The sequence below is a fragment of the Rhinichthys klamathensis genome, unplaced genomic scaffold (genome assembly GCF_029890125.1).
Source record: "Rhinichthys klamathensis goyatoka isolate OS25496 unplaced genomic scaffold, OSU_Roscu_1.1 h1tg000852l_1, whole genome shotgun sequence".
NCBI lineage: Eukaryota > Metazoa > Chordata > Actinopteri > Cypriniformes > Leuciscidae > Rhinichthys > Rhinichthys klamathensis.
Genome location: NW_026607225.1, coordinates 35,334 through 48,371, shown reverse-complemented (window position 1 = coordinate 48,371; position 13,038 = coordinate 35,334). Strand labels below are relative to the sequence as shown.

The 13,038-nt window shown below is 38.7% G+C and overlaps 1 protein-coding gene across 1 annotated transcript; it reads right to left on the bottom strand.

The window, feature by feature from the left end:
- Window positions 1-3,116: 3,116 nt before the first annotated feature.
- On the bottom strand, window positions 3,117-7,446 carry snrpd2 (small nuclear ribonucleoprotein D2 polypeptide). Its single transcript, XM_056243859.1, has 3 exons — window positions 7,307-7,446; window positions 6,607-6,786; window positions 3,117-3,631 (listed from the first exon to the last, which is right to left on the bottom strand). Coding segments are annotated over exons 1-3 (357 nt in total). The 5' UTR covers window positions 7,309-7,446; the 3' UTR covers window positions 3,117-3,456.
- Window positions 7,447-13,038: the final 5,592 nt, after the last annotated feature.

Below are 13,038 nucleotides of genomic sequence, written 5' to 3'. Positions count from 1 at the left end.
TTAATAAAACATTATAAATGTCTTTACTGTCACTTTTGAACAATTGAATGCATCCTTGCTGAATAAAAGTATTAATTTCTTTTAAAACTTTTTTTTACTGAGTTTTAAACCGTATAGTTTATATTTAGATTTGCTTATAATATTAATATAGTGATTCTTTTTTAATCAAAAATTTATAAAAATGTAAATATTTTAACCTAACACATATTAACAATTTATAGCACATATCTAAGAACATCCCATCAATATACATTTGTTTGATATAGTTTAGCATTAAAACACACAAAAATGGCTGAATAAACACATTTAATAAATATGACACCAGTGGATCACAATAACCCAAACTGATACACCGAGTTGGATTTTCACCGTTCCACTGAATATTTAAGTAACCTGACTGAGTGATTTTCAGACTGTCCTCTCAGGTCAAGTCCTGAGATAACCCTTTTGTCCATATACACTTTTAAAACACACATAATTAACCCTACATATTTTTTTTTTTACCATGATAAACCCCTTTCAGAGAGCTCATTCTAATTTTCAAAACAAAAATTGTGTCATTTTCAGAAACATTAGCCAAATCCTTTTAAACAAAAATGAATGGTTTAAAATGGCTGTAAGTACAAGGGGTCAGCGGAGCCCACTGTGGAGGGCAGGGGTGTGAAGTGACAGTCAGCACATCTGGTCACATTAATAATGCAGAGGCCTTTAAACGGCAGTTTGTCACTTATTGAGTGCTGCCTGCTGAAATCTACACTGACACCCAAGCTGCTGCCAAGGGACTCTACCAAATGAGAGTCGGATGAAGGGGGGGGGGGTGAGAGGAGAGGAAAGAGGACAAACAGGAACGTGAAACTTCTGATGAACACTTTCTGCTTTGTCTGTAAACGGTTAAAGGGGTCCTATTATGCTTTCTTACATTTTCAACTTTCTTGAGTGTGTAATGTTGCTGTTTGAGCATGAAGTTACAAAGCACAAAGTCCCTCCAAAGGGAGTTATCCTCTTCATCAGTGTCACTGTTTCTGGACTCCCTGAAACGCCTTCATTGTAGTCTGAGTTTTCTTCCGGGAACAAACACGTCACAGTATTCCTCATTTAAATAATTCCCACCCAAAACATACGCAAAAATATAGTGGTGAGGCCTGTTGAAACCTACAGTTATGGTAAGGGTGACATTTCCTAAATTCACTAAAAGCGGTTGGCCAATCACAACACACTGGTCCAACCAACCAATCAGAGCACATTGTGCTTTTCGGAAGGAGCCCCTCCTTCATAGTGACAGGAAATAAACAGGTCTGTGTTTGTCAAAACATCAAGTTGATTGTAGAGAGCATTGGTGCCAATGGTTCTATGATCTAGTGCTTTTGAGAAACACAGCCCAGAGCATTACTGACAGACAGGGAAGAGAGGTGCCGCAACAATGTGAAATATGTCGGGGGGAAAAACCTATTCCAGTAGACCCCAAAAACAAAATCAAGACTTTAAAAAAGGGCATAATTACATAGGAATTAAAATAACCCCCAAAATAGGCTCACTTAGTTCAGCCAACTATGAACCTTTAATGGCGAAGGTATCAGAGGAGACGAATAGATGGATGACGCTGCCCCTGTCTTTAATGGGAAGAATAAATGTGATTAAAATGAACGTATTACCTTCTATACCTGCCCTATGACAGGGGGGGGGGGGGGGGGGGGGGGGGGCTCAAGTGAGGGCTGCAATGTTCTGGTTCTCTAGAGATACGAATATGCCTTGGGTACAGGTTGAAATTTTGGCTGCAAAAGGCTTGACACTTGACAGCTTTTTACATTCAGCACCCCTTAAAGAACTAAAAAGGAAAACAGACAATCCATTTGTGAAGAATACCATTATGGTCTGGTACGAAGTTCATAAATTTCTCGGAGAGGCCCCATTGTTGTCTTGCTTCTCCCCGATTTGGGGGAATGAATATTTCACTCCAGCTAAAAATGATATGGGATTTAAACTATGGTTGAATAAGGGAATAGTTAGATTGATGGACTTATATGAAGACAATATTTTAATGTCATTTGACAATCGGGTATCAAAGTTTCATATACCCCGTAAACATTTTTTTAAATACCTGCAGCTCAGAAGTTTTATTTTTTCAAAACTAAAGAATTCTGTGCAACTCCCTTCATTATCCACACTGGAAACCTTTTCCACGCAAGACTGTTTCAGTAAAGGGCGAATTACCCAATTATATAATATACTTGTACAGAATCATAAAGAAAATTCTGAAAATAAAAGACGAGCATGGATGCAGGATTTAAATAAAGACATTTCATTAGATGAATGGGGTGCAATATGTTTAAAAGCACAAACTCAAACTATAAATACTCATTTAAGACTGTTACAATATAATTGGATAATGAGAACTTATATCACACCTGTGAGATTAAACAAATGTAACCCTAGTATTCCTGATTTATGTTTTAAATGCAATAATTTCCAAGGCACATTTTTTCATTGTGTTTGGGAATGTGGTGAGGTACAACAGTTTTGGAGGAAAGTGACTCAGTATGTATCTCAATTTACTACTACTCCTATCTCTTTAAGTCCGGTAATATGTGTATTGGGTGTCTATGGGGACAATTGCTCTCTGCCAGTCAAAGAGAAAAAACTGGTGGATTTGTGCCTACTACAAGCCAGGCGTTCAATTGCCCTTTGCTGGAAGAATACAAGTTGTCCTTCCCTTGGACTTTGGCTGAAAAACTTGATTTCCAGTTTGGCCCTTGAGAAGCTTACGTATGTGATCAAGGGGAAGTCTTCTGAATTTGACGAAATTTGGGAGATGTTCTTGAGATTTGTTAAAGAAGGAGATATTGAAGAGGCTATAGATGTGTGAAGTTGTAGTATATGCTTAATGCTGAACAGGAGTGTATGATATAAAGCACTGTATGTTTACGTCTTTTTTCTTTTTTTTTTCGACTGCCAGGGTTAATGTGGAGGGGGAGGGATTTGAGTAAGTTATGTTTGTATTAAGTGTATGTTATGTTCGTGTGTTAAATGTGTTGTAAAATTCAATAAAAACATATGTCAAAAAAAAAAAAAGGGCACAATAGGTCCCCATTTAATTTCTGAAAGAATCATACAACAGATTTATAGAGATTTGAATATTCAAAAGTTTATTTAGAAAACAAAGCACACTTTAACATCAAAAACAAAAAAACAAAAAAAATCAAATGGCAACTTCTTTGTATCTTTTCTTTGACCAAACAATCTCTCATGATGATGCTAAACATTTTCCAGCAAAATACATTTGTTACAGCACAAGGCAAACTGTGTACTGTCTCTTACGGGCAAAATTAAGTTGCTCAAAGGCCTAATAAACACTTTAACATGTGCTGATAAGTCAAGGGGAGTTCAGCTCGCAGGTGAGCTGGTGTATGAGTGTCCAGGAGATTGCCTGTACTTGAACAGACGTGTTACACGTCAAGTTTATTTCCCGGTGATGAGTGGGTTCCTCAGCACCACAATGACTGAATCGCCTCTCAGGAACATCTTAGAGATGTAACGATCCTTGTTCACGGGCTTTGACTTCTTCTTGCCCTTGCCGCTCTTGGGCACCTCTGTCCACATTTCTTTCACATTCTCCAGAACCATGTTGCAATGCCTGAAAATCCAGAGAAAAGAGACGGTAGCATTCGTTTACATGCACCCTAATAATCTGTTCTGATTGACGTTCGATCGCACTGAAAAGCCTTCATCTAAATGCCTCAATTGATCTGACTGATTGAAATTTCTTTCAGACTGAAATGGGTAATGATCCGATCAACATAAAAAAATGATCATGTGAATTTTTGAATACGAAAATTCTCAATCGGATTTATAAACACCTTGCCACCCTTTCTCCGCTTCTGAACGAGGCGACTGGTCTGAAGTTTTGGTTAGAATACACACACATTTAAACAGATGTGTGAATCAGACTGTAATGACAAGGATTCATTTAAACCATTGGTTCCCACACAGGGGACCTCAAACTTCCAAGGGGGCCTCAAGATGACTTAAAATGATCTAAAATAAGACAAAACAACTAAAAAAAAAAAGATATTTCTTAGTATTTGGTTATTTTTTCAAATATTGTTGTGAAAAATTAGGATGGCCTTAAAGTCAAAAAGGTTGAGATCCACTGATATAAATAGAACTTTCAAAATCTGAAATATGATTGGATTCCTTCCGATTGACAAAATTAGTGCCTATTGAAAGTCCATATCATGGAAACTTTGTTTAACAATTTAATATATACACATGAATGATGTGAGCAAATTCATTTTTTTGTATATATATTCACATATTTTACAGTAGCGGTTTATCTACAGCATTTGTCTCTGATTCAGATCATAAATTATTTTTATACTTCCACAGAGATTCTGAAGTAGGGCTGAAACAACTAATCGATTTAATCGATTATTAAAATAGTTGTCAACGAATGACATTATCGATTAGTTGGTCTGCTTACGTCACGGGGAGCGTTTACTGGTGATTGGTTGAAACAGGCCCATCATGATGCTCTGTCTTACATGGGCTGTGCTTCATGAGACACACGCAAGGTCTCTCTCCCTTCGCCGATCTGCCGTGCGCGCAGAGACCGAGATCAGTCTTTTTTACAGTCTATGTTTGGAGCAGTCTCTTCGGTCTCGCATCCGCACTCTTGCTTGCGCGCTCTAGATTCCGGGAGTTTGAACTAATTTGCGGGCGTCAGGGAGCCGCTATCAATATGCGGGAGACTCCCGGAACTTCCGGGAGACTTGGGATGTCTGTATTTTGTCTCGAGGATCAGGTTGCGCAATCAGTTCGCTCGCAACATAAGTGATGAATTAAAATAGCGCTACCGCAGAAATAGGTTAAATTAAAACGGTGTTTACAAAGTGAAGCACTAAATATAAAGGCAGTTAATAACAGCAGCAGTAAAAGATTGTTTTTTAGTCACTGTACTCAGTGGTTTTCAGCAAATGCTTGTGCACTAATGCATCATTTTTCCTGTCCTTTTAATCAAGCCTGTTAGCTTGCTGCGTACCTCCATTCCGTTCTCTTTTTATAGCATTTGTCTACTATTAAGTTTTAATTGTTTTTCAAACGCGATCTACTGCGGCTCTCTGTTCACACGCTTGTTTTCAGTCTTTCTATATTGATTTGATCAATTATCCTTATAATTCAATTAATTTTAAATAAAAATTAAATGAATTATATATTTGAGATGTTTTTAGTTTATATCTTCACATCTGAACAACATGCCTGTGTAAATTTGTTTTAACAAAAATTGTGTTAAAACATTATGTTGGATATAATTTTTTATTAATTTTACATTAATCATGGTTGTCAACTTGCCATCAGCAATTATCATTAAATCAAAGCAAATATTGATATTAGTAAAACTCAATGTGTGGCTTTTGCACTTTTTAAAGTACACTTTTATACATGTGGCGAGCAGGACGAGGCCGAGGGACGTGAGAGGACGGTGCGAGGCCGGTGGCGTGAGTGATAATGAACCACACCTGTGAGACGCACCGGTCTCGCATCTCTCACGACCCTCGGCCTCGTCCTGCTCGCCACAACCCTGATTTAGGGATTATTTAGTTATAATAAACAAAAAGTCTAATTGAAAATGTTATCCGAATAATCGGAAAAATATTCGTCCGATTAATCGATTAACAAAATAATCGTTAGTTGCAGCCCTATTCTGAAGTGTGCATTCGATGAACACTTTACTATCCCGTGGAGCCACGTTAGATTATTTGTGAATGGAAGTGAAGTCACGCAACTGACACACTATATAGAGCATACTATTTTTAAGGGTCGCGAAGTAAATTCAAATGCATTACCTACGCAACTTTGGACACAGCTTGTGTCTCATTCAACCACATATTGGGTGGCCTGTGGCCTTATATTCGGTTTAAAATGACATTTTATACAGATATTTAATCTCAAATATACTTCATATACAATAAGAAAGGCTGCATTATAGCTTGAGCTGTGAGGTTTTTCAGCATAATTCCGACACTTATATGTACAGCTGGCTAGTAATGAGAGGTCTGTAATCTGGGTCTGTGTTGTGTTTGAACTGGTTTTGAGGATGGCACATCTTGCTGCGCGTACTTCAGGTGAGTGTGTATTTTTCGAGAACGTCATAGGTGTGCAGAGAGTAATGAAAGGCTATAAAAGAAATCCCTTATTTGGAGATCTTTGTGCATTTTATGCAAATTACTAACCTTGGGCACGTGGTCGCTCATACAGAATATTCCAAATTCATTAACATTATAACGAGGTTAAGAACTTAAGAAATTCATGTGTAAGGTCTCCTGCGCATACAAATACGAAATAATCCACACAATTATTAGTGAATGAGACCCACTGTCTTGGCATATTTCAAAGGACACAAAAGCTTTTGTGATATGATGTTGACACTGAATTTAATAGTGCTTGAAATGTATATTTTATTTTTATATTATATTTATGTCGAATTTTTTCATTTGCATTATTCTTGCATTCCATGTAAAAATGCACTAGCCAATGGCGACTCGCGCTTTAGTGTGTCGGTAGAGGGTTGCAGTGTATAATAAATCCAACAGAAGGCTTCACATCACGTACCTGTCGAATGCTTTGACTCTGCCCAGTAGCTTCTTATTGTTGCGGCAATTGATAAGAACCTGTGTGTTGTTTTTCACAGACTGGGTGAGGACTGAAAGTGGACCAGTGTTAAACTCTTCCTCCTCGCGCTTCTGGAGCTCCTCTGGAGTCATCTCAGATTTAGGCTTGTTTAACAAACTCCTAACAAAGCATTTCAACAGTTAGAATGTGTGGATGAACAGGTAACACGAATATCACTCAATTTACACAATATATAGAGTTTGGTAAAGTATATGAAGAGTTAGTGCTCAAAAGCCTATAATGCCACAAATGTAGAAGTTAATCTAGCTTTGTTTCATGTTTTTTTGGTATAGAGACCCTATAATCATACGCACTAAATTAACGTAAGCCATAACGTAATGATTCAGAAATTAAGTGCGCAAAAAAAGGAAACAATAATACTAAATTAGAGACAGAGCCAATATCCAAGTAATTTGACAAAGACAACGCTTGCAAAACAAACACATACATATTATAACAGTATTCACTTAGGACGAATCCTAATCATCAGTACAATAGTTCATTGTAGCTGCTAACATTAGCATTAGTCTTGCTAAATGACTTCATTAGCGGTCATAGAACTATAAACTGGCTATTTCTGTCCCAGCAGTACAACTCAAACATTTATCATAATATACGGTGTGCAGAAGAGTGAACTTACATGTTTTAATAGGTTTCGACTTTTCAAATGTCTTCAATGAAATGAGCAACTGCACACAGGCGCCTCACGTTTCCACAACGTTCAAATCACTTCCGGGTCTGCTGTACCGCCTTACTCAGTTGTAAGTTCCGGTTCCTGTTTTCTCCCGCAAAGTAAATAAACTTGTTTTTATGTTCATGTAGAGTTGTAGTGATGAGTTAATTATAATTATTCGTTTTAAACTAGAATATTTTATCGGGACTAGTTGTCACACAAGTAACTAGGCTAGGCCTATTATGTTTTGAAACTAAAGTTTAATTACACGAATGTTTATTTATTCTAGCAATGGCTTGTATGTTGATAGCAATCATCTAGTTCACAGAGATCTTGAATTAATCTTATTATTATTAATGTGTTATTTTTGTGTGAATTCAGCCCTACTAATTCCAATGTCATCATTATAAGGCTAATTGGTAGGCTTTTCCTAAATATATTATTATTTATTAAGTTTGGAAACATTACTATTTTTAAAGTGCCCTGTATTTTTGAAAATTACCTTTCATGCAGTGTGTAATGCAGCTGTATGTGAAAACAGTCTGCAAAGTTGTAAAGCTGATGGTGCATCATAAATAAAGTTAGTTTATCTCAAAAGAAAGAGTCGACTCTGAACCGCTCAAACGAGTCGTTTGGAGTTCGAATCTATTTTCGTGAAGTTCACACGTCACAACTTACTACATTTGCATAATGCCCACCTATGTTCTGCTTGGACAGTACTTGCTGTAGCTGTTCGTGTGGTCATGTGGTAGACGCTGTACTCTCTGCTGTGAAAGTAAATTTGGTTTACTTTCACTTCCAAAATATGAGGCTGTGAAGAATCAGTGGTCAAAATTCATCTTTACCACGATACCACAGCAGTATAATCCCAAACTTTTGCTGTGTTCCCTTCATTTTACTGACGACTGCTTCTCAAATTAATTAATTTATTTTATTTTTAAACAGGAAAAGATTAAAGACAATCGGGCATGACTCAGTATAAAACTGATTTTCAGCAGGTTCCTGTTCTGCAGAACATAAATACCTCATACACAACAGAACTCCTAAACAAGACAGCAACAAACACACAAACCAAGAGAATAAGCATCAGAGGGAGGCCATGAAGCCATCTCAGTGGTCACAGACATACCTATCCATTAGATGGCGAGCAAATGTTATTTTAAATAGTCTTATTGATGTTATAGTTCTGATGTGCTGTGGAGTCTCATTCCAGGCTTTAGTGAGCACATGGAAAAAAAGATCTCTGACCATAGCAGTTCCTAAAAGCCGGTAGGCAGAAGTCCATTTGTAGCAGATCTCGTAGTTCGCTCGAGCCTTGAGCTGAGTTTTGGAACCAACGCAGTCAATGCTGCTGAAGTACGTCCATTTAAAATTTGATAATACAAGTTTATCCCATGGCTTATTTTATAGTTCTGAAATGTCAAGGCATTACTCAAAGATAGTGCAAACAGTGGTGAGTCCAGCCTGGAAGCCTGTGGTGGATCTTATAGGCTCTATTATAGAGTCTTGTTACAGGTTCAAGGATCTCATTTGTTGTGAGTGACCAAACAGGTAGACAATACGACAGAGTGGACATAATGATGGCATGAAGATATGTTTTAGAAACAGAAAGCAACAAATATGGTCTAATTTTACTATAAACAAATAACTTTTGGTTTAAGTTTCTGGTTAAGGTTTGAACATGGATACGTGGATACAATTGTAAGCTTTTGATTAGAAAAGATGATGGGATTGGATATAGATAGATGTCTCCTAGATGAATAAAAATACATACATTCTGTTTTCTTAATATTGAGTGTTAAATGATTATCTTGCAGCCAATAATGTAAATGTTGCAGATCTGTGTTATGTTTGTAATTAATTGCGTCAGTGTTTGGGCCAGACAAAAAAAATAACAGTGTCATCAGCATATAACAAAGAACTAGAAAAATTAAACACATAAGGAAGATCATTAATGTACATAAGGAAAAGTAAAGGACCTAAAATGCTGCCCTGTGGAACTCCCATAGAACACACTCGTGACTGAGATGTTACTGAGCCGATTTTTACAGTCTGAGATCTGTCACTTAAATATGATATAAACATATCTATTACAGAGGAGGACAAATGAAAAGAAAGAAGTTTATTTATCAAAATTTGATGATTAACTGTATCGAAGGCTTTTCGGAAATCTATGTATATAACTCCAGTAACCTGACCCTTATTTAAAGACGCCTGTATCTGCTCTGTAAAAAGCAGCAAAGCCGACATGGTTGACCGCAAGGGTCGAAAGCCATGCTGACAGTCACTGAGCAGGTTATTGTATTCAAGGTGATTAATTAGTTGATTATATTATGTTTTTTCAAGTAACTTGGAAACAGTTGGAAGAATTACAATTGGGCGGTAGTTGGAGACATTGGTTGGATCATCAGACTTAAAAATCGGGGTGATCTGGGCCGTTTTCCACATGGAATTTCGTAGAATAATAGAATTTAGAATTCACAATAGAATTTCGTGTTTTACCAAATCTGGTGGGATCTTTGATTAATTGATGAAGACCATATTTTTTGGCAGTTGTTTTCAGAAGTTTAGATGAATTATCAATCGAATTAGAATCAATGTCACCTAGAATAACAAGCTCCTTAGTTTTAACAGTTTTTATTAAGTCAGAAATCTGCAATAAATATGCAGTTGGACTGACATTTGGGGGCTTGTATGTGACAATAATAGTAACTGAGAATTGATTTGTAAAGTGAAAAACTAATTGAAGTGACTCTGAAATTGTTGAAAGTTTTACTATAGAATGTGCATATTTTTTATTTACATAAAGAGCAACACCACCACCAATTGTATCAGTCCTGTCTCTGCGATATAATGAATAATCTTCAATCGCAAGAAAGGAATCTGATATAACAGGGGTCAGTCATGATTCAGATATTGCCATGACATGAGCCTTAGTTTGAGCAAGCAGGATTTTAAATTCATCCAGTTTGGGAACAAGGCTTCTCATGTTTAAATGACAGATTTTGAAACCTCTAATTCTACCAAGCTGGCATAAAATATCTGGATTTTTCCTTAGACACTTTTTGTGCTTTAACAGGTTTAGAATTAAAGGCTGGAATAACAGGAGGTGATTTAATTAGCAACTGAGGTATAGTCGTTGTGCCTACCGGTTGTTGAATGCACTACAGTTGAGATAGGTCCATATGTGGGAAACCTGCATGTAAACTCAGGCCCAGAGTGTTATTTAAAACATAAGTATAAAATCCCAGGAAATATAGAAAAGTGGACATAAAGGGATTTTGGCCAGGACCAGGGTTAAGTTCAATATTTCCAATGAATAAAAGAACAGAGAGTAAGAGTCTTGATGAGGACTGTCGGCGCTTATTTACAGTAGTGTCTCTTGTGCCCATAGGTTTAAACTTAAAGTCATTTACCCACCGGTGGAAGATGATGGCGGGTCGAAATGATTGTCCGTTCAAACTGGGGAATGATGTTGAAACGAGAAGCAAAACTTGTATGATCCTCCGGTCGCATATACAGGGAAGAGTACTGCAGAGCTGGAGCAATGCAAGGCCGGTCAAACGAAAGCCAGGCTTGCTCTCCAGATACGGCTCATCCGTGCTGATCATTGGGCGCATACCACAACCCGCCTGGACCGGTCGCAGACCCTCCGCAATCCACAGAAGTAACAGGACGGAGCGCACCTGACACGGCCCTGGACAGGTAATAACATGGCCGCCATGTCATGCGCACCGGGCTTTCAGCCTCCCAGGCCGCGTCCGCCTCTCTGCCGCGGCCACATCTCCAGGCCAGGTACCCCCGCTTGGGCTCAACTACTCTCTCTCGAGGCAAGTAAGATGGCTAGGGACTTGAACAGCATCAAGAGCGGTTGTTATGCCACACAGACACGCCACAGCAACAACACAGCGAAGGACCCAGTTTAGCTGGTGTAGTAAAGGCTCCTCGCCGGATTTAAGTTGAGCTTTAGTTGTTAAAGAGTGCCAGTGTTGGCGTTTGTGAGTTGTCCAAACAAAGTAGTTGACCCATATTTTACAGCGCTGGAGCATGTGAAACAACAGTAATACTATAACTGCAATAAATCTGGTAAAGAACAGACCTGCCGACATCTGAAATACCAGATATTTGGTGTTTCACAGCTCGCTGCGGCAGCCGCCATCTTGCTGGTATCTGCCATGAAGCATTGAAGCAACTGCCATGTCAAATCTCGAAGTTCAATGCGGGATTCGCAAAACGCTTGCTCTAGATTAGAAAGATGGGTCAGTAGTACCCAGCTTATTTGGACCAACTTGCTCCTTAGAATCACAACCTGTAAATATGACTAATTATTGATGTATATATTTTCTACTGGTGTTCAAAATACTTAGTTTTGTATTTTATATTGTGTAGGTTGTCTCCTGCTAAATGCTAAATCACGTTATTACTGAAATTCTTCTGCTAATCAGCTGTGGGCCACTATTACCTAAAACTATGTCTATTAATGCAGATTGTATGTTGTTCTTACTTTGAGTAAAGATAAAGGATGGAGCAAGATTTATTTTACCAACGTTTATGTTACATCAGGCATTCATGCTAGAGCTCAGCTAATGTATGCACCGTTATTGATACAGTTCCCAAATGTTCACCGCAAAAACAAATTAAAAGACACACCGGTTTGTCGATGGACATACACTTGTTAATGCTGATGGTGAGGAATTACAGTTGCAACATCTCAATGTACCTCAAACTGAGTTGTGTATCACTGAGAAACATCCTGCTCAAGTCGTCCTTGCAATGGAAATTCGGGTTGAATAACTAGTTCTTCCAATGTTTCATCTTTGCGCTCAGATTGATATGGTAAAATTGATGTCATCATTCGTTACTGTCTTTAGTACAGTGTACAATCGCAGAGCTGTAGGATGCCTCCGGATGGAGCTGAAGTTCAGTTATGGCAATAGGCGTTTTTTCGACACTCATTGTAAGCGGTAGACCAATCACAACAGACTGAGCTGTCTGGCCAATCAGAGCAGAGTAGCTCGCAGAAAGGAGAGATTTAGAGAGATTGATTCATCCATGAAGTCGTTTGAGAATCATTTAAATATGTGGTGATGTGCAATGTTTATTATGCGAAAATGAAACTTTTGATGCTTGTAATCCTGTTGTAGGAGACCTCCAAAACATAACTAGGAGGGGTATGAGAAGCTGCCTCATCTCGAAGAAGCCGTGGCCGTGCACATCTGCCCGTATGGAGCAACTTGGCGCACGTCCTCCGTTCCAAAGTTCCAAAATCAACCTAGCCAAGAGCTCACTGTCTTTCAGCCAGCAAATCTCCTTCCCAGGAGCAGTTCTCGATTCGCCCCAAAGGCGGGCCTGGCTCACGCCGGAGCGTGCTCTGGCTATTCAGCAGGTCACGGCATCTTTCAGAGTCTGGGTTTCACTCCCCCTCAGAGCCTTTCAGAGAATACTAGGCCTAAAGGCGGCCACATCATTGGTAATTCCGCTGGGCCTGCTACACATGCGGCCCCTGCAGTATTGGCTGAAACCCCAGGTTCCAGCCCACGCTGTATCAAGGTGGACCAAGGCTGTATCATGGCCCTGGCCCCTTGGAAGGACCATCATCTGTACCAGGCTGGCGCAGACTTGGGGTTGGTCTCCAGAGGGAAGGTGGTCTCAACAGATGCCTCTAACACAGGTTGGAGAGCTCTGTTCGAGGGTGGGCC